Source organism: Gymnodraco acuticeps, unplaced genomic scaffold (assembly GCF_902827175.1).
Source record: "Gymnodraco acuticeps unplaced genomic scaffold, fGymAcu1.1, whole genome shotgun sequence".
NCBI lineage: Eukaryota > Metazoa > Chordata > Actinopteri > Perciformes > Bathydraconidae > Gymnodraco > Gymnodraco acuticeps.
Genome location: NW_022990940.1, coordinates 2254081 through 2276473, shown reverse-complemented (window position 1 = coordinate 2276473; position 22393 = coordinate 2254081). Strand labels below are relative to the sequence as shown.

The window sequence follows — 22393 nt, the reverse complement described above, 5'->3', positions numbered from 1 at the left end:
TTAGTTTATTTAAAAAGTATTGGATTCCTCAGAGACCAACTTTCCTACTCATCTGTTAAACATCACCTGTGCCTGTGAAATTCCCAGAGTGCAGCTCTCATAAACGGTGAGTTGCACACTGGACTGTGTAAATGTGTGTGGATCTAGGCGTTGGTGAGTTGTTTGTTTAACAGGGAAACACAGAGAGAAAAAAATTGTTGTTGCCAGGATACATGAAACATTGAATCCTCATGGTCAACGGTGTGTGGGAGAGGTGAAACAGTATCGGTAGGCTATTATCTTGCCTGATTAGGCCAATCGTTTCTACAACTAAATTCTGATGAATTTGTCTGATGGTAGTGAGAGTGATTGCTTTTGGAGCAATAACCTTTTTTATTCATTGGCTTCATCTTTATCAGCTTCTAACAGAAACATAGGCACAAAGGTGAATGGGTGGTTTTGACAGTTAAATATGATATGAGTCAAATACATTAAAAAATGTTGCACCTCAGTATTTTTTTTTTGCACATTCTTGCACTGTGTGAGATTGTAGATATCAATTTCCTTAAATCATAATTTAAAGGTATTGCGTTTCATGCCTGTCCAGATTGAGTGACCAAACCACATTTATTACATTCTGCCAAAATTGCCCCCAACAAAACCCATTTCTTACATTTTGCCAAAGTTGCCCACCAAAAAAACACATTCCTGTTTGTGAATATGGCTATTTTGATGGTATATTTGCTATCAGTAAGGCTATAATCTACGCATTAGTTGCACTAATGCAATGTAATATGTCAAAAATAAACAGCGTAACAATTTGGAGAGCTGAATTATAATATGTATGTCATATTTTCATTTTTGGAAAGATAACACTAAACTGCAGTTTTTCCCCCTGTAAGTACACCTCCCTACAACTAATGGCAGCTTTATATTACATCATATCTTCAAAAAGTTAGTTTTTTGTTGAGAGAGGAGTTGATTCAACCATCATTTATAAGGGTATACAACATATTAAAACATCTCTTAGCATATCTCATTACAATTCAATAGTAAACATTACCATGAAGTTGAGTGAAACATTTCCAAAACTGTTTGAGCATGAGAGAACATTTTGTAATGGGATCACAAGCTGTGATGCCAAATAGGGTCAGGGACTTTAAGTGGAGGGGGGGCCAAGTGGTGGCCTGTGTAGGGGTAGGTGGCATTTTGACTCCATTGCTCAGGTCACATCCAACTTCGAACTCAGCCTTTATTTTCAATCAATCAATCAATCGCTACGAAACAATAGCTGTAGATGTTTCAGATGGTGTGCCGGGCTCTAATAATCTGCTAACGTAAGTGGTTTCTGGCAAGCACAATTATTTTATGGTTGATTACAAAGTTTCATGCATTTCAATGTGACAATGACACACTAATAATCAGACAGTTGTTAGTCACATATACTCTAGAATCACCAGTGACCAACTTGTCTCACCCAAATACTAACCATCATATTTGACATGAACGCTCCCATCCTGCCTCTCACTGGCACCCACCAGAAGGGTGGAGCAGTTGAATTTAACAAATGTTTTGATCGCAGCACAAATATGTCACTGTCATAAATTTTAAAAACTGGATCTGTCTTAGCCTTTAATTACATCAATGTGCCTGAACACATTATGCAGCGTACATACAGTATGAGTACACGATGATTCCTGGCAGCACACACGATTTGTTTTCGTCATGCAGGCGTTTTTTGCCAAACTAGGTTTCACAACATCTTATTGATACAGGTGTCATACGTGGGAAGCTAATCAAAGTACAAAACAGATGTGTTGAAAAGACATAACAACCCCTGCTATCTTTTAAAGTTAAAAATGGAGACTGCTGAAAAATATATCATCTTTAGCTTTTATTGATCTGTACTAATTAGACGAAAATCCATTATTCCAGTATTGCTTTGGTTATGTAAAGAACCTAATACACCTGGTTTTACCACAGTATATCACAATGAGTGGAGAGTGTCGGATAAGTGAGAGGTCAGACATCCTGTCACCAATAGAATAAGCAGAGACAAAATCAGTACATACGTAAGATGTGTATAGATACACACACAGAAGCCTGAGTGCTACTATAACTCACTTTCATTTTAGCTTGGGAGTGACACAAGAGGGTATTTTGCTGAGTCTGTTTTGTTAAGACACACACACCAAGCCCTTTCATTATGTCTACGCCCATGAGTCACAACAGATCAGTTTTCCTGACATTTTTCTCACCTTTCCTGTTGCAACTCCTACGTAACCTGACTTCCCTATGCACTTTTAAACAAGTCTCCCTACCCCATTACACATATTGCTGGCTATGACCACTCTCAATTTTATCAGCAGTTTATACAGATAGTGAACGCTTCACTGTGGGAAGAGAGCCTCCCCCACACCAGGCTTCATTCAGCTCACATTCCTGTGGCGTTAAGTGAGGAGTGCAATTCAGTTCCTCCTACCAGAATGCTCCAGTGGAGAGGAGGGGCACACAGAGGTCACTCTCCGAGGAGACCTGTGACAGCTTTCTCAGACCAGAAAAACAAGCAAACAAAAAGTCATTTTCCCAAGAATGGCTAAAAAAAGAAGTGTTTTAGAGAATGTTTTACACTTTGACATTCATTTAAAGCTAACACCACTAAAACCACCTGCTCAGCATCAATATTAATCATAAGAAATGTACCTGCAAAACATTACAGTGATTTTATATGCACTTATGCCACATATGGTACACTAATATAATTCCATTTGACATTATAGTGTTTAGATTTGTTTGCATGCAACGTTGTATAATTTATTACAGAATGACATTAGTTGGCAAACTATTTGAGCAATGTTTCCCCCTGCTGGCAGAAAAAAACCATATTTAAGGGCAAACTTTTTTACAAGTTGACGTGTGCTCCGATAGCAACAAGGTGCATTCGCCTCGCCTGCAGATCTCACCAGGGAGGATCTTAGTCTGGGTGTGGCAGCCAAGGTGTGTCTGTGTGTTGACTCACTTTCAGATACCAGGGCTTAGACTAAAGTCTGCACGTCCCATTCAGACAACAAGTGCAGGATCAGACGAGTTTCTTCTTCTTTTAACGCTGTGAGAAATATATCCTCTGTCAGTCTTTAGACGGTCAACTGCCGGACGAGTTCCGCTTTACGGCAAAGTGCATTGAACTTCTAAAAAATGGCGAATGTTTTAATTGTCAATCTCTGCTTGGCGTTGGTAAGTGATCCAGTTTATTTTTAATTCCTCTCCGAACTATTTTATCGATACACATGTGACGTATGACTATCGTGTTAAGCGACTATATTTACGAGGATGTTGTTATAATTGAATTACTTGCTATCAAAGGGATTGTCACCGGTATTTGGTTCGATATTTAGAAATTCACTTTAGGACCGACTTTCTACTGTACTTCAGGTGCTGTCCGGTGTGGAGTCATGTTTTATTCCGGACTCTCTGTACATAATTGTGCCACGAACAATTCAGACCGGGCGAAAAATAACTACAGGTACTTTTTGCTTCTCCACAAATTCTTTATAGAACACTTTATATCCATTTCAGCTCGAATAATATCATCCAGTATTGCCTGTTTGTTTAGTAGCCGCCCTTCACATTTACCCATTCACTCTCGCTTTTTTTTTAGTTGAAGTTGCCGACTGCGACACCAACTCTATGATCTTTACATTGAGCGACCCCAATTTCCAAATAAAACAGAATGGCGCAATAGAAGCTCTAAGGCCTGTTTCAGTGTCGGGAACAGGGCGGACATTTTCTGTGTGGGTCCGGGACAACAATGGACCGGAAAGTGAGATGGTTGTCCACCTTGTTCACAGTGCAATACAGGGAAAAAAGGTAAGCTGTTGCAAGACTTTCCAAGTTTGTGTATCCTTTTATACAACATGTATTAACGTGTTGTACCTGTTTGTGTTACAGCACAGTCCCTCAAACTATCTGAAGCGAGTCAAGAGACGTTGGAGTCCACCACCCTTCAACATATTAGAGAATGATAAGGGACCTTATCCAAGAGACATTGAAAATGTAATCTTGAACATATAACATACTTTGCATTGTAGTGTTTATAAGCTTAAACACTGTCTCTCAAGTCTTTATGGCTGCATTTTCAATACATGTCCAAATATTCACTTTGTTTTCCTCTACCTGCACTTGCCCCCCTTTTCTCACTCCCCTCCTCCCAACCTAAAAAAGTCTATTATCACATTACTTCCAGCTGTCTTTATGCAGTGATTTATTCCTCTAGGCATAACGAAATTGTCTCTGGAAACATATTTAATTGTGTTATCATTTTGGGTTTCTGTTTTAGATTGTGTCGGACTCTGAAGCCAAACATAATGTGTACTACACCATCAGTGGACCGGGTTTCAATGAGAATCCAGTGGGAGTGTTTTCTCTTCACAGGGATTCTGCGATGTTGACTGTACACAAACCAGTTGATCGTGAGAAATTCCCAAGGTTGATAGTAAGTGTAACATTGGGCTGCAACATATGATACATGGTGGATTCATCTGGAGATCATCTTAAAAAAACAATTGATCCCAAAGTCAAACATTTAGATTCAACCCTTAATTTAAACAATTCAAATTTCACATGGCATTAGATCACACTTTAAAAGGCTAATCTGACATTGAAAATAAATGAAATCCTATGACATACTTTGCACTTCTAACTTGCACTTCACTTTTATTTTGTCACAGTTAAGGATCAAAGTTTTCAACAGAATAGATGACACGGAGACAGACGATCATTTGGACCTTCAAATACTTGTAGATGATGTGAATGACAACGCTCCAACATTCAAAGACACACTACAATTCACAGTGCTTGAGCACAGCCCCCCAGGTGAGGAACATGAACAACACAGCAGTTAATTCTGGTCTTTAGTGTGGGAGATAATAAACTGGATGATTCTGTTTTACACTATGTTTCCTCCACACACTACAGGGTCATTTGTGGGGAAGGTGAATGCTGACGACATAGACGAAGTGGGAAGCCTCCACGTCAAGATCAAGTACACTCTTGAGGATGGATTAAGCTGGTTTGCCATTAACCCAGCCACTGGTGAGATCACCACAACCACCAACACCCTGGATAGAGAGGTGAACACAAGCACCATTCTATTTTATATTTAGTCTGAACTACTACAAATGCTTTATCTTGGTCGTTTCTTTCCTCAACATAACATGTTATTTACCTTTTTCTTATGTCATTTTCTCACCTGTTTATTAGACACAAGACACGTATTTGGTGATAGTAAAAATCAAAGACATGGACGGTGGAACTAAAGGTCTGTCCAACACAGGAACAGCAACCATTACTCTCGCTGATATCAACGACAACCCGCCAACTTTCACAAAAACTTCTGTAAGTGATAAGCCAATACATAATACAAATAAATTAGAATATTTCACATCTTAAAACAAACTCATAATGTTTTGACAGTGACAGTACAATCAAACACCACAGGTGTGTTTTATATAAAGTCAGTGTTTGGAACCTTACTAAAACATTGGTTGTCTAATTTAAGTAACACACTTTTTGTTTCCTTTCAGTATGCAGTCGATGTCCCAGAAAACGATGTCAAGGAAAAACTTATCCTCAGAATTCCCATTGAAGATAAAGATTTAATAAACACACCAAACTGGATTTCCAAATTTGTCATAGCCAAAGGAAATGAAAACGGAAATTTCAGGATTGACACTGACCCCAAAACAAACGAAGGGCTTCTGTATGTCTCAAAGGTGAGTGAGATCTCCTATTATAAGATGTAGTTGTGATAGTAATAATAAATAATAGACTTGCTGCACATGGAAAGCCTGTAACCTGTGAAGAGACAACTGATTGTTGTTTACAATACTTCCCTTCCTGTTTTTCCAGCCCTTAGATTACGAGCAGAACAACAATGTGAAGCTTGAGATTATGGCATGTAATGAAGCTAACCTGACTGGCACCACATCCAAATGGGTGTCCATCCCTGTGGATGTCAACGTCGTCAATGAAGATGAGGGTCCGGCCTTCACGGCTCCTACTGTCCGCTACCCTGTCAAAGAGAACACGGCCAACGGCACACTGATAGGAAGTTACATTGCTCTCGATCCTGAGACCAAGAGCAGCAACGGCATCAAGTAAGCAATCTTACTTCATATTTTTCTTGGAGAAATTAACTTTACTGCAGTGAAGGATGACTCATAATAGACACAATTCCAGCCAATGATTAAGACCCCAACTTTATGTGTGTGTTTCTTAATTTAAACACTGGAGGGCAGACTTTCACTGCTGAACGGAAGAATGTGCTCCTAATAAACAATGACTTTTTTCCCCCCTCTCTCAGGTATTACAAGACCACAGACCCAGCTTCATGGATCAACATCGACAGAGATAGCGGAGAGCTGAGGGTGGCGAACACAATTGACAGAGAGTCACACTATGTCCACGATGGAATTTACAACATCACCGTGAAGGCTGTTGATGCTAGTAAGTTGCTTGTGAATGCCACACATTTCCTTGTCATTGATTTCTACAGTATGAGTCATGGACTTTTTACAGAGGCCAAACTGTTTTTATAACACTACAAAAATGACTTCCTTACTCGTACCGTACCAGTTTCATTTCAAATCATGTCAGACTTCATGTCTTTAGCTTGTATTGTTACACCAGCCGAAAGTTATTAGGAACACCCGCTCCACCCTAAGTATCTGTCCAAACAAACGGCACTTCCTGAGAACACCTGTAACTAGGTGTGATGGGACAAGTCATCTACAATGACTCACAGTTCTCTGATGTGATGGTGCAAATTGGGCTCATATCTCAGATGCTTGTCAGAATTGTTTTTTTTCCCACCAAAAAAAACCTGAATAGAAACTCACACTAAGCCAAAATGCAGCCAACTTGGTCCATCCAGTTTTCTTTGTTCATGCATCGACATGCCCTATTTAATCTTTTAAATAAATATTAACGTAATACTTTTCTCAGGCTTAAAGACAGGAATAGGAACAGTCATTATTGTGGTGGAGGATGTCAACGACCACATGCCGACGCTTCCCAAAAGCGAGATGGTGATCTGTGAGCAGGTCGGGCAGCTGGGCTCTGTGCTGTTTGTGGCTGAAGATCTCGACCAGTCTCCCTTTTCCTCCCCCTTCAGCTTCAGTCTGCCAAAGGATAGCGACGGCAAATGGTCTTTGACTAAATATAATGGTAAGTGGTTGTACTTTGATTTTATTGTATTAAAAAAAAACCTCTAAAACACATTTCATTTTTGTGAGAGATGTCAGAATAATCTATTACACAGAATCCAACAGAGTTCTAGTGAAGGAGTGAGAGTCAGGCATAATGTTGATTATTGACAGCTTCACTGATTTCTGAGGCTGATCCCAATATAAGGTGGAAGAGGACTTTTTTTTTAGAGAAGTAAAACTAGCAATACTATAAATATAAGCCGCTGCAAGTCCTGCATTAAAACATGTACTTATAGTTATAAAAGTCAAAGTTGCTATATATCATTTTATATATAACTATAGCTGACATTTTATAGTTGAACCATTTAACTTAACTTAATGCTGACGCTCTTTCTAAATCGTTCAAAGATATCTTCTGTAATGCAATTTATAATAAGCCGACATGCGGTCACACAATATGTGTATGATAAACTAATATTTCATAATATTAAACGTTTGAGCAGTTGTGCTATAGTATGTGTTTGCATATATAAATTGATCTTTACGTGAAGTATCTTTGCTAAAAACATATTCTTTACCCTCTGTAAACTTCACTTGATGTTCAAAATGATCCGCAGTATGCAACGTTGCTATTTCTACGACAAATGTGTAGAATCTCCATCTTATTTTCCACATTTTGGTCCCCAGACACGGCAGCTACGTTGAAGCATGTGAAAGACCTTCCTACAGGGATATATGAAGTCCCACTGGAAGTTACAGATCTGCAGGGCTCTGGTAAAACTCAGGTGGCTCAGGTGAGGATCTGCGAGTGCAGGAATGGAGCCTGCTTGGACAAGGACCACTCTACGTCTTTAGGCCCTATGGGAATACTGGCTCTGCTGCTGCCTCTGTTGCTCCTCCTGCTGCTCGGTGAGTCGCCCCCCCCCCCCGCTCTACTCCTGCCAGCACAATTGTGAAGCTACACTGTGTAGATAATGAAACAGGAAATTGTGCTCATGCATTTGTAAAAGTGTCAAAAAGAGTACTAGAAAGTTCAAGGTTCTTTTACTGAATTATGCATGGTATATTGGACACAGTGCGATGATGTGAGGTAGTTTAATACAAGGTAATGTGACAGTGTGCTCACTCCTGTGATGCCTTCCACACAGGAAGCCCTGTTTGTTATAACATGCATTCCTTTGTGCATTCATTTCTAACATGTTTCCTTTGTTATCGCAGGCTTGCTGATCGCCATTTTCTGCACGACAAAGAGAGAGAATCTAGAACTGGAAGATGATGGAGACAGTGGAGGAATCCTGCTCAAATCAAACACGGAGGCCCCAGGGGAAGAAGTGGTAAGAACATCATTATGAAAGCATTGCCTGGGCTCAAACCCTTGTTAAAAAAGTTTTAAACTTTATTCATGTAGTTCAATTCCAATGACTCATTCAAATGTTTTCTTTTACAGGATTCAAGTCTCATCACTATCCCCATGAACGGGGGGGAAGTTACAAAGGGCTCAATACAGGGGAATTTTGGGACTGCAGGAGGAGCATGGACAGGGAACGGAGGAGCATGGACAGGGAACGGAGGAGCATGGACAGGGAACGGAGGCTTGCAAGAGGAGGCGGGATATACGAAAAATGTCCAAGGCGATTTCTCTACCACCCAGTATGGGCAGTACGGTCAACAGCAAGGTCTTGGTAGTGGTCAGGGTAGTGGAATGGCCTACGACAGCAGATACCTCACCCAGGACTCCACCTATCTCCACAACTGGCAAACCAATGGCCGCTATCTAGACCAGGTAATAAAGTTTCATCGTTTTTTTTAAGTGAAAATGTTCATTATATATTTATTATATGAAAAAGAGGTGTCAGGAAGCACAGAAAGTGGGAGCAGAATTAAATATGTCCAGATGTGACCACCTTTTCTTCTTCCCTCAGTTTTAATAACTTCTGTGTTATCTGTAAGAGCTTAGGAAACTCCCCTGTGTTATATAATCTTGTTCTCTAAGCCAGGATAGTATCCTCAATAAACTTTAATATTTTCAACTTCCTGGTGAGAGATATTATTTCTCTTTGTAATATCTGACTGCCAGTCATATCCTGAGCAGACTTGTGTTATCACATGGTGTAATATCTCCCCCTTCTATCGCTCACACTGACAAATAACACACTTCCTTTTCCTCCCCCTTTGTCTTGTAGAAACTGGTCCACTTTGGAACAGAGGAGGACGGGCGGTACGCAGATGATGTCATCCACTCCTACGGGTATGAGGGGGTGGGCTCTGCAGCTGGCTCTGTGGGATGCTGCAGTGACTTTGGCGACAACGATAACCTCGACTTCGTCAACACGCTCGGACCAAAGTTCAAAACTTTGTCAGAGGTCTGCAGAAAGACATGAACAATGGAGCGCAAAAAGTAATGGTGTTAATGCCTCACTGTACAGGATGTAGAGAGGCCTGAGCGCTTGGTATGCCCCTGAACATGATTGAGAAAAAGAACAATCTGGCAGCGTCACTGTGTGCTATGCTATCACTTTTTGTTGTTAGTTTGGCTTTTTGGGAGTAAAAAAGGTTGCACTGAAAACTATGCAAATGCAGTGAGTTGTACATATTGTGTGTTGTGCTGTCCATATATCCATAAGCTTAACCTGTGCTTCTCCTTGTGAAAGGGCGTGGGGGGTGGGGGGATTGTTTTGCAGGGTTATAATTGTATTGATGTATGCAGCGGAGGGCTGACGGGTTTTTCTATCTGCTGAATGAGTCCTAACTTTGGCTATTTTGGATTTGTAAATAATCTCTGTTCACTGTCTGACACTAAGTTGCATTTGAGTGGCTGACTTTAAATCACTTGCAAAATTATGTAGTTTTGATGTGTTTTTTTAAAGAAAAAGAAAACTAATAAATAACTAAATGAAATAAGACAATACTTTAATTCCCATCTTTATTACTTCACACGCATATTTCCTTTCAAATGACATTTCCTTCGAGTTATTAATCAGTTAGTCATAAACTGCTTTTCCAAATCATATAGTAATTTTCTGACTAAACACATTCCTGTGTTCTAGCTCTTGACCGTTCATTGGGCGTAGTTCAGCCCTGTGTCATTGACAGTAATCCTGTGAAAGTCAGCACAAGGGCGTGAATGTGATGAGTGAGATGTTACTGTCACTGTATGCTACTGTGTAAATACAAGAATGACTAGACACAAGTAAAGCTATACAGATCAGAAAAATGTCTGAACCTGCTAATATAAAGGAATCTGTGTATATTAAGTTGTAATTGTGCATGACCATTAAATAATGTTTCTCTTGGTGCTACAGTAGCAAAGATTATATCAATTTATTTAAATAGAATTTTAAGATTTCAATTGTTTTTTAAAGTTATCTGTAACTCAACAATATGCCCTAAAGACTGCATACTAATGTTACAGTGTGTTTTAACTTAGAACATTAAATAAAAGAGGCTTTCTCATACAGTACTTTGTACTTTGGCAGAAGGTCTGACAGGTTGTAAAAGCAGGAACAGAGGTTCTTTGTGCCCGGTCTCTGTGTGCTCTGGTGAATGATTTACTGGGTGTGGCACTCTGAGGCCGCACAATGGAAAGTGCAGTTTGTTTGCCAAGCTTATTTCCCTGCCTGGCTAATATTTACCAGCAGTTTTCTGCAGATCAAGTCAGTACACGTAAATGTAATTATAGTGCTTTTCCTTGTAATAAAGCAATTTCCTCCATGCCTACTGACTGTACCTGTTGCCCCACAGTTTGCACCATGCTTTTTACTTCTGTCGTGTTTTTACAGTTTAATTCTGTCATCTTTAAAACTGATTTTCCATTAACAGGAAAGGAACGGCATGGTCCAATTAATGTCCCTTTTAATGTATTCATATTTAAAATAGTGATATAATTCTGCAGATAACAAGCTTAGTTACATTATGCACAGACCTCCATGAATAAATAATAACATATTACAAATGTATTGAAACCCAAATTGAAATCCCCCATGAGTTCTCAATACTATTAAGCTTTGGCTTACTATGGATTAGTAATATATAGATAATGTTAAAAAAAGCATTGTTCCTCGTAAACAATTCACCAACTATTGTTTACAGTAGATGTCATGCAGATCATGCATCAGTGTGATGAATCACACATGTGAAGCTGGAAATATAATTAGAGGGTCCAGAAAGGACCATCTGTCATGTGATTGTGTTGATGAGTATTAAGGATGACAGCAGAGAGCCGGGGGGGAAAAGGGAAATTAAATCATGGGATGAAACTAGTCTCACTAGTCACTACCATCAAACACTGGAATATTGTTAAAAATACAACAATATTATCTGCGTTGATTACAAGAATACTGTCACAATTACAGGAGGATGTGAACGAGATGGGAACATCAAGGGTTTTTGCTCAAAATCCCACCGGGGCCAATTAGTAGAATCTTGAAAAGTCACTTAACTCAAAAATAATGAAAATAAGCAGTTAACCCAAATATCTAAAGAAGGCACTCCAAGCACAGACGGGAGCTCTATTAGCCCTATTTGACTAGTAAACAGTCTTTTCTTCTTTTTTAATTAATGCCCTCTGCAGAAATAAAACGCTTTTGTGCAAAACTGCTATTCCAGAAGTCTGCAGGGATTTCAATTTCCTAGGAATATTTGGAAATACATTCTTGAACTCCCTACCACCATTTTACACAGAGCCAGATATTTACCATGTTAGTCTGTTGTTACTAACAATCTGGTGACAGTAATGACACAGCATTTGGACTTGAGAGTTAAACAGCATACATCATTTGACACACAGTTTATTTACAGAGATGTGTCATAAGGCTGTGAAATGTATCATGGAAGCTCAAACCGAGCACCGAGGAGGAAGAAGTTTGACATGCTGGTAGCAGATCTCACGTAATAAGATGTCTCTTTTGGCCTCACTCTTTAACCCACTTACTTGCATTTCACACAAATTGTACTTAGCAAAATTGAAGCATTTTCGTAGAGGCTTACTGCACAACACAACATGCTCAGCTGTTATAACATATGGTGTGTGTGTGTATGCCATGGGAGCCTCATGACAAAAATACCTTTGCGGCAATTAAAACAACAACACATTTGGATCATTTCTTTGAGGATTATCAAGTGCGTTCCTATTTGAAGCAATGGCACTGATAAGCAACATAATTCAATAGACCACTTTGTGTGTCCACTCTTATCAGAGCTGCTTGAGCCATCACTTCCAGTCACTTCTGTAAAGATGCAATTAATTCTAAAGCAGTAGCGTGAAATTAATGTATTGCTAGTAATTAGTTTTCGGCATACTGTGAAAACAATCTCTCTAGATAGGGTGTTTTCGCCTCCCACCAGAGAATCTGAGGACACTTGGCTCCATCTGAGCTCAATATGGAGTGGAGCCTTCAGCTGCCAAGAGCGCAGAAACTTCTTAACCCCCTGTTGACTCAGGCCTCAGGATTTATAGTTTTAAATGACATCTGCAAGATATTTGACTTTCTGTGAATGCACACGACAGTCATTTCTTCATTGTGTGCCTGGGGGAAAAAAACACAAGCCAGGGATTATAAGGAATTTAGGTTGGTTTGTGATTAATTAAATTGCAAAATATGTGTGTGTACATTCAACAGGTCAAATCATTTTTGATACATTCATGAAAGCGACGACAATTACATTATTTATGTGTCAATCATGTCAAACATGATTCATTTGCATTTTCCTCTTAAAAGGCTGTTATGAACACAATATGTCATTGTTGTCACTGCCACTAGGTGTCAGAGTTACCTCTTGTCTGAGTTTGGAGATGGCTCAGGGGGAATATTTAAAAAAAGGTGGCTGATTTCAGTCAAGACACTTCATCTGTCAGTCACATGTGTAACCAAACACCTGAAATCACTTCAATTAAGCTGAGAAGTCCCGACAGCACTCTTAAAGTAAAGTGATGAGACCATTTGTGGCAGGAGCCTCACTGTTCTGCGACGTGGCATCTGCCCGACTTTACAGTTATCGCATGTTTGAAGTCACCTTTGCTGAAAAATGGTGTCACTTATCTAACAACACTAGGCTTCTCGTTGCACCTTCATGCTCATTATGACTGAAGTGAGAATGGAGCTGACCAGCACTTCCATAGCGATTGCAAAGTTAACAATTTCACAGTGAAGGCTGTTAACATTATCTTGATATGGTAATTCTGGTATAAATAGTTTGTAGATATGGAATATAATTAAGAGGAAAAAGGTGACAGATTTTTCCTATTTCTATTTTAATATCATCAAAACACCTACAATAAGCGATTTGTTACACCGTTTGTTCAAGGTATTGTGTTATCTCTCACTCTCAATCTAAATGTGGCGGCTTACATATTAATTAGATAAATCTGTTTGGCAGCGGAAAGCCTCCATGAGACATCTGGGTCTTAATTAGTCAAAAGGATTCAAGTGATAAACAGACTAAAGAATAGGTTTTAAAATGCTAAATTATCTCATTCAATTACATTCACCACTATGAACAGGAAAATATCAACATGCAGTCTGAATATAAATTCTACATTTATATCTTTTTTCTTATAAAACGATTTACTGCTTTCCTAATTTATGATTTGTGGTGAGTTTTTCCACCATTGACATCCGATCATTATCTCATAGATCAGAGATTCCATTTTATCTCTAAAAGGCTATGAGTGGACTGACCCTGGTAAACGCTTTCTGAATAAGTAAGCCATTATTCTCCTTGGATTTAAATGACAAGTCCATCTGGAAATGACCCAACAAAGGTCTTTTGTTAAGCTGTAATACTCAGTGAACACAAGGACATGAGTGGTAAAAGCGTATGGAGAATATAGAGAAAAAACACACCATTTCTTTGAAACTACGTTTGTGTTGACATCTCTTCCTTCCCGTTAATGGCAACAACATTTAAAGGGAAAGTAACAAACATGGCAAGATGAAAGCTCTACTTTCATCTCATGATGAGAACATTGGAGGGGGAGGAACATTCTGCTGAAGTCATCGAGTGTCCACCATGGTTACAGCCGCGAGGAAGAAAAGCCTCAGACTCATTACTGCATCGAATGAATTGCTGAGGTTGACCACGACTGAGTCCATTCATCTCTGCAGTCACACCTCTGAACCACATCAAAAGACGGTTTGGTTGTGTGGTTGAGATATCTGCTTATATTTGTCTCTACAGAAGTAATGAAGTGCAATGCTCTAGACGTCAGGGTGCAGCAGCAGATGCAGTACAAGCAAAAAGCGTAAAGGACGACCCCCGTTCATTATTCTTCATCCACACTCCGGGTTTGGAGGTTAGGCTTTGAACAATGTTCTGAGAGACGTTCACAGCTTGTCTTGGCTGGTGTGATGTTGAAACACCCTTCTGCAACCACTGTACCGTACGTCGAAATACTGCAGAGCACAGTCTGTTTAATGAATACACTCGTATAAAACAAAAACAAAAAAGGAGCAGCTGCAAATAAAATGATTACAGATTCCTGCAATCTCAAAAGGACGCTGTGGATGCCAGAAAAAAAAGAAGAAGAACAAGAGTTTCTGTCTGACTTCAGTGTGACGTTGCTGCGCCACATATTAGCACAGTGGCCCCATTACATTTATCTGACGGAAACAGAAGAAAAAAAAGGACCTGACAAAGTGTTTTTCTTTGTAGGAGTCGTAATCAAAGTGAGCCCTCTGCAAAATCTTACTGTCATGTTTCACAAACTGCTAGGATTTAACAGCTGAACACGCAAGGATCAGCAGAGTGCGAGTTGCCGGAGTAGAAAGAAAGAGATAGACAGGGTTAGACAGGCCGAGGAGGGGGGGGATAAACAGGTAGATTGAGAGCATAAAGACGAGAGGCAGAGTGCCTGACATACACACACCAAGAGGTTTTTCAGGTGGGTGTTTGTGGCTTGATTTTGGGGACTGATGTTGAGCATTAAAACTCTGGCTCTTAGAGTGTAACCCCCGTAGTGAAGATCTATACGGCTGATCAGACCACCTTCTGTGTGAGCTGCTGCTTTTGCCTCACTGCCAGTCTCTTGGCGGGCTTCAGACAGAGGCTTCAGCAGACTACAAAACGCCGTCTCACACAGGGGTTATGCCCTGATAACCACACAGTTTTAGTGAGGAATTTAATTGGCCTGCTGCACATTTGACTTCAGGGAATGTTTTGACACCTACAGTGTCAAAACAAGACGAGCCAAAGGTTGAAGCGGTGGATGCAAAGCAACAAAATCTCGGCCCCCTCAGCCCTCTGAGCTCAATGGCCAAAACAATACATTAGCATATTGATGAGGTTAATTGGTGAGTTTTTGAGCTATGAGTAAACATTACAATTCCAAAAGGATTATTGGACTTAAAGTTAACATCACCTTTTTTTTAGGAAAGCTCAATTTTCTGCAGAATTTTCAGCTGTCACAAAGGATCTGCATCAGCAAGTGGGAGGAAATACGTCAACAAATTCACACACCGCATGCATAAAAACTTTAAAAAGTCATATAAGAATACAAATTCATTATCGTTGAATAAATACAGACATGGGGGTTGGTAACAATCCAATAATGCACAGGAGCAAATCTCCTACTAAGCCCTGTGACCACTTTGTTGTTTATTTATACAAAAGTCTGGAGAAGTTAAACCGCACCGACATTCCTTACATGTTGATCCGTTTCATGTTCTAACACTGGGCTCAAAAGACATTTTTTATATCCACCAACAGTGATGCTAAGGGAATACAACGTATTGATTTGCTGTCAGACTTGGATCAACGCGGGCCTATCAGGAGGCTCGGTACATAACACAGCCGCTGGAAGGCGAGCACAGCACAAATAGACCAGCAAATTATATGTGGATACTTGAAAACACAGGGTTGACCCCATATCTCACACAGACGGCTCAAAAGAAGCAACATCACACACATCTACAGCGCTTCCATTGAGTTTAGGTTTTCATTCCCAGACAATTGGCAGCCGGGCGATATGTCAGTATAGACTTGATTTAATTGAGTTAGTAAATCAGATGATCAATACATACAAATGAATCACAGCAGCACACTGTCTCTATCTTGGGCTCCATATCGTAAAGCTGTGGATTCAACAACCTTAGCGGGCATTTATACCAAATTGACAATATATTGAAGTTATCATTTCGTGAAAGATGCCGATTCTCTATCCGACACAGAGTGAGATGAGAAGATTGATACCACTCATATCTGTCTGTTTAGGCTACAGTCGGCCGGTGAGCTTAGCTTATCACACCGACAGGAAATACTAAGACACAGCTAGCGTGGCTCTTTCCAAAGGTAACAAAATCTGACTACCAGCATCTGTTTGTTTGGTCTGTACTTACATCAAAGTGTTTTTAAAAAATGGCCATTTGGAATCGGCCTTTGTTAGTTACTCCTTCCTGGAGTCAAGAAATACTTTGGGACATAACCCTTTGTAAAACTGCGGGTGGTCATTTATATACTTCAAATTGTATACTGACAAACAAACAAGATATCATGTGATTTGTAACTGTTGGACAGTATCTGGCTGCTGGCTTAGCCTTGTATTTACTGGACAGAGATGAGAGTGATATCCATCTTCTCATCTAACGCTGCCAGAACAGGGAATACGCGTATTACCCAAAAAAGATGGGGCGATACATGCAATGGTTTGTGCATATATTTTCGGTACTTAGAAGATAAAATACAACCCAGAAAGCTATGGTTAGTCATTTGATGTTCCATGTTAACGTTCTAAAAGGTTATCTACAAGAACAATGCTTATTTCATTGGTCAATAGAGTGCATGCTAACAAAATGTTGCATTTTGTTGAGCAAAGGTTGAGTCAGAATCATCATGGGTTTCACTGAAATGAATGAAAGGGCTGTTTGTTGCGGTGCTATTGTCAGTCATAGCACAGCCTTCATGCTCATGTTGCCATAATGTTTGATTTTTAACACCTGCTCACAACACACGCCTCATTCAGCTAACAGGCGGCCTTGACCTATTTGCTTTGCATGCAGGCAGGGGCGCCGTAAGGGGGTGAAAAGTTAGTACGATTCTAAGGGCCCGTGACTGACAGGGGCCCAAACTATTTTAGAACATTAAGAAAAAAAATGTTAAGTTAGCAATGTGATATCTTTTCATGGGGCCCAAAATCACGCAATAAACGCAAACGCGGCGCCCCTGCATGCAGGATCAACTGTTCCCTTTCTGTCATGCTGCCTGCTGGTATGATCTCTCTGCCTGATGTGACCAACTTCGCACCATGCATTTCCCTTTGAATTAGGGAGAGGTTCCTTTTTCCCCCTGGTCTTTCACCCACCAAAGCAACCACTTCTTCTTCTTCTTCTCTCATTGATTGCCACACCAACATCCCAGAAATCACTCCATCTATTGTGAGTGGCAGGCCACGGAATGACGGAGGAGGATAAATCGATGCAAGTACATTTGGCAGTCTTTGCTTTCCTCTAACCTTTCATCCTCTCCACCGAGAGGTCAAATCAGAGCCCCATCATCAGCGATTCTAAAGATGTGGAATGAATTGTTGCATGTTTAAAAAAAATCCACTCAATAGTGTAAGATGTATCTGGACAATAAAGAGGACCTCTTGTGGCCTTCTTACAGAATTGGAGAATCACAATGTCCTTTCATGATGGGCTCTTTCAGCATTTCTACTTGTGAATTCCTCACATTCTTTATGCTGTCAAATATCTAACTGAATATTTATTGCGATGTATTTTTGGACACATAATTTATCGGCAAGGTGAAATTACCTCTGCAAATTAAAGGAACACATTTTAATTCAATCTTGGCACAGATTCATTTAATATGTGCATAGTGATTAACTGGTATTGACTGGAGGAGCCTCCCATGCATCAGGCAAATACAGGAATGACCAACACTCGGGGGGGCATTGGCTTGTCAAGGGTCACTGTCCTGCACCATGAATCCCTCTGAGATCAAATTAATGCATTACCAGGCGCCTGTGATTAATTACTAACAGGGCCCACAGCAAATTACCGCCACAGATGACAGCTTGTGTGATAACATTTCTTATCAGCCACCTCCATCACCCCTTCCATAACACAGAGGATCACACACCACTGATTTAGCCTTTCTTTCACGGAGGGCATGTTGCTAAATGATTGAATCCATGAGAAGAATTGTAACCTTTATTTTCACTGCATATTGAACAGTTAGGGGTACAAGATACATACAAATCAAAAGAATAACATTTTATAAAGGAAACATGACGTACAGACCCTTTTTGAAAACGGTGGTAGATGAGTAGAGAGGCTTTAACTTTGACATATAATGATGACACCTAAGATGGCAATTTTAGTGCACTATTTCATGAAATGGAAGAGAATGTAATCTTAGTCTTAGTACCTTAAATGTGAATGTTTTATTGTGCATTACTAAATAACTGTGAAGGTTTTTTTCTGTGTCCCACTGTATGGTGAAGTTTAGGAATAAAATCAGATTTTATATTAGGAAAAGGTTTTAGTCATGACAACATCATGTTAAGTTAAAGTTGATGTTCAGCAACTAAAATGAGTTTGTGGGAAAATGTCCATAATGTTGAAAGTGAAACTACATTACAAAGTCAGTGGTGAAGTCAAATACTTGATATGCTTAAGTTAAGGTGGGAAGTAACTAAGTACATCTACTCAAGTATTGAACTGCACTGCACTTGAGATACTTGTAATTTACTTATTTTATGCTACTTTATACTTCTACTCCACTACATTCAGAGGTAAATCATGTACTTTACTCCACTACATTTATGTAATATCTTTATAACTTTACAGATTTAGATTAATAATATGAAATATATTCAACACTTAAAGGTGGGGTAGGTAATTTTGGAGAAAACAGCGCGAGTGCTAGAATTTGAAAATACACAACCGGAGAAAATCTGCCACTTCCTTACAGAGCCCCTCCTCCAACACACACGAACGCGCACATGACCAATGAGGGCACGAGATACGTTTGTGCACAGATGGAAGGCTGACAGGCAGGTAGGCCATCCAGTTATTTTAGCCGGGCCGGCTCAGATGATTGGTCGTGCTTTTTACAGTACTACGGCTTCCACAGGTGACATTTTGTTATGGATTTGTTGTCAAAGCACTGAAGATATTCATTGCTATCGGGATGTTAAGAGCATTCCATGGAATATAACAACAAGTGTATCTCGAGCCGGTTTCTCAAACTTACCTACCCCACCTTTAAATAAGACTTTAGTTCCACCTGGAGTAACATTCACAAGCTACCCTGCAGCATACAAAGTCATTAAAACTAGCTGTGCCTTTACCAGCTTTGATAACACTTTAATGCATCACTAATTATAATCAAAACACAAGATATATATTATTCTGAAATGGATCAATTTGCATAATAAGTACTTTTACTTTTGGTACCCTAAGTGTATTTTGATGCTAATACATTTGTACTTCTACTTGAGTAACCTTTTGAATGTAGGACTTTCACTTGTATCAGCGTATTCCTACACTCTAGTACTTCTTACTTTTCCAACCTCTGGTTCACACAGAGATCGTTTTAAAATATATAACACTGAAGGGTTAGTATTTATAGTGAGGTAAGTTCAAAAAGTGATAGTTTTCTCATGTATTATTTAAGCCTTACATCTGTAGTATCTTTAGACACTAGACTTTTAAAATATGTTCAGTGGGTGAGAGCAAAGTTTGTCCGCACAAAATGAACTAAAGGTCGCCTGCATGTCAGTGAAGTAAAGCAACCAACAAATCTATATCAACACAAAGTATGCACATAAACTCACTCCTAAACAACTTTTGCTTTTCATTTCAACATAACTGAAACTAGCTTAATACATTATCTATATGTTATTCAAAAGAGAATGTATCAGCATTAAATATCAACAAAACCATTTTGTAAAGTTGTCAACTCGATCATGGTTGGCATATTGAAGAGGAAAAGCTGGTTTATAATCAACATTTCAGTGGAAAGTGCTCCTATTAATACAGCTTGAGGGTTATGTGGTGAAAAACATTACATTGTATTCCCAGTAGTAGACGGTATATTTATGAGGTAAAACATTTCCCATTAATAACGTGGAGACTAATGGCCAAGGCTGTTGCCAGCAGAAAAATAGATAAAGCCCTATACTGTAGCTCCCTTGCTTTCAGCCCTCAGACAGAATGAAATTCGTTTTAAAAAACATATTTATATTATATACCTGAAAACAACACTCTTGTATTTAATGAGAATAGTGCACAACCACAAACTGTATAGATGCACTTGAAAATGTTGCTCATCTAAACAGACAACCTCAATTATTCATCTAAATACATTTTTATAAAAACGCCATTATCGAGCCATGTGAGGATGCCTTAATGTGAGCTTATATAGAATTTCATGAAAAAGTAAATTAAGGCAGCGTGTATGTGTATCTCTTTAGAACTTTATAAATGATGGATTGAGAAGTCCCTGGGCGACAGCAGCATAGGCACACAGTGACTCAGTCCATAGGCAGCAAGTAGCCATAACAATGGAGAGTAGGGCAGTTGAAGGTTGCATGTAATTACACCTACCCTCAGGCTTAATTAGGTCACCCTTAAGTGAGTATGTGTGCTAGTGTGAGTGTGTGTGTTGCCCGGGAGTAAACGTGTGTGTGAGAATGCAATCTCCAAACAAACCGAGGGGGTTAAAGCCCAGGGTGAACACACTGGACTGCGGAAAAGTCCCTCTCCACTCAGCCGAGAGCAAATCTAGTCGAACATACTTGTGCAATGAGTGTGTTTATATACACACCCCTAAATATGAGTCAAATCCAGTTTTGGGAAATGGTGTTTACATGGAACTTAGAGGGGGTTTTTGATCATTGTTTGTTGTCTGCGACGCCTCAACATCACTCTCTGTCTTTTCTAAAGGCCTCATGATTACAATATCCCCACAGCTGAGCATAAAATCACTTTAGTGTATGGCTGCTGAGACACTGCTGCATTGTAATGCAGTGTTTTGGGTTTTACTTTCTCATCTTATCGCTAGTAATGGAACATTTGAGCTTATCTTCATATTGTTTGTTTTTCTGACTAACTCCTGTGTGACTCCAGTTAAAGAACAGTCCGTTCAGATAACAAACGGCCATCAGATACCTGGGTACAAGTTTGAGTATTTTCTTTTATTATAAGAGTCAACTCAAAAGTTTCTGCAAGTGCCTATCCAGTTTCTGTAAACAGTATTCAGTATGTGCCACGCAGACCTTAGTATTGTGGACAAATGTTCTCCTTTGTGTTTTTGTTTCCAGTGTTTTCACACGTGTGGCCATGTAAAACTTTACACCCACATCTTTGGAATTCTGTTATATTGACTATTTTCAGATACTATCATCACAAATAAATAACTGGAGCTATTCATTTAATCATACTGAAAATATTCCAAGGTGACATTACTGTCTGCATTCCACATGTTTTTCAGTTTTTTTCTTCCACTGCTTCAATTTTTCATTATCATTTAAAACTGTCAACCTTTTTGTCCTGCATTCTCTCTTTCTCTCTAGCTGTGTCCTTGATACATGTACCCACTGCTTCTGTCTGAGAACACATTTATTACCATACGTGGCTGTTTACTGGAAGAAAAAAAAAGAAAGAGAAAAGCTAATGATGTTGGCTTGGGCTCAGAACTAATTAGAATTCTATAAATATGGTGGAGGAAGGTGGCGTGATGGATGTAGTGTGTCAGAAGTCCGGTGAGCAGGGAGGTGCGTAGAGATGTCCCTGCAATCAATACTAGCATAGTGAATGCATAACACCGCATATGCATTTAATGAACCAACAGTTTTATCTGTTAATTACACACCAGCACACACCTTAGCATTCCTCGCGCTGTGCTAAACCTTCCTGGCTGTCCAGATAATGGCCGGCTATTTCACACAACAAATCTGCAAACGATGGGCATTATTCCTCTATTTTTAGCCGCTCACTTTATCTGCCTCTCCTGCCTGTGCTTTCATTTATTGCAGGTAATTCTCCATGCAACACACTCCACGCTATATCGTTAAATGTAATGCATTTCTTCTTTTGTCCCTTGACCGCATAGTTTAGAGCAGCATCAGTATTCATCCTGCAAACATTGTGTCTCTAAAGATGCCAGCAGTTTCCCAATGTGCTGAGAAAAATGATGCAGTTAGGCAGAAAGGGTACGGGTTAATTGGCCTTACAGGTAATGTTGGTAAATCGTGAAAAATAACTCTCATA

General features: G+C 39.5%; 1 protein-coding gene across 1 annotated transcript; it reads left to right on the top strand.

Moving 5' to 3' along the window:
- Positions 1-2908: 2908 nt before the first annotated feature.
- Positions 2909-10897, top strand: dsc2l (desmocollin 2 like). The gene is made up of 16 exons (XM_034234667.1): positions 2909-3213; positions 3412-3502; positions 3638-3846; positions 3928-4032; positions 4316-4471; positions 4707-4851; positions 4954-5108; positions 5239-5373; positions 5562-5750; positions 5887-6134; positions 6341-6483; positions 6982-7203; positions 7872-8093; positions 8403-8518; positions 8632-8967; positions 9368-10897. The coding sequence occupies exons 1-16, from the start codon at positions 3175-3177 to the stop codon at positions 9563-9565; spliced, it is 2709 nt and encodes a 902-aa protein (XP_034090558.1). The 5' UTR covers positions 2909-3174; the 3' UTR covers positions 9566-10897.
- The last annotated feature ends 11496 nt before the right edge of the window (positions 10898-22393 follow it).

Coding starts and splice junctions, on each gene's coding strand:
- dsc2l (XM_034234667.1), top strand. CDS start 3,175: ATGGCGAATGTTTTAATTGTCAATCTCTGCTTGGCGTTG. Junction 8,519..8,631: donor AGGCCCCAGGGGAAGAAGTG/GTAAGAACATCA, acceptor TTTCTTTTACAG/GATTCAAGTCTCATCACTAT. Junction 8,968..9,367: donor ATGGCCGCTATCTAGACCAG/GTAATAAAGTTT, acceptor TTTGTCTTGTAG/AAACTGGTCCACTTTGGAAC.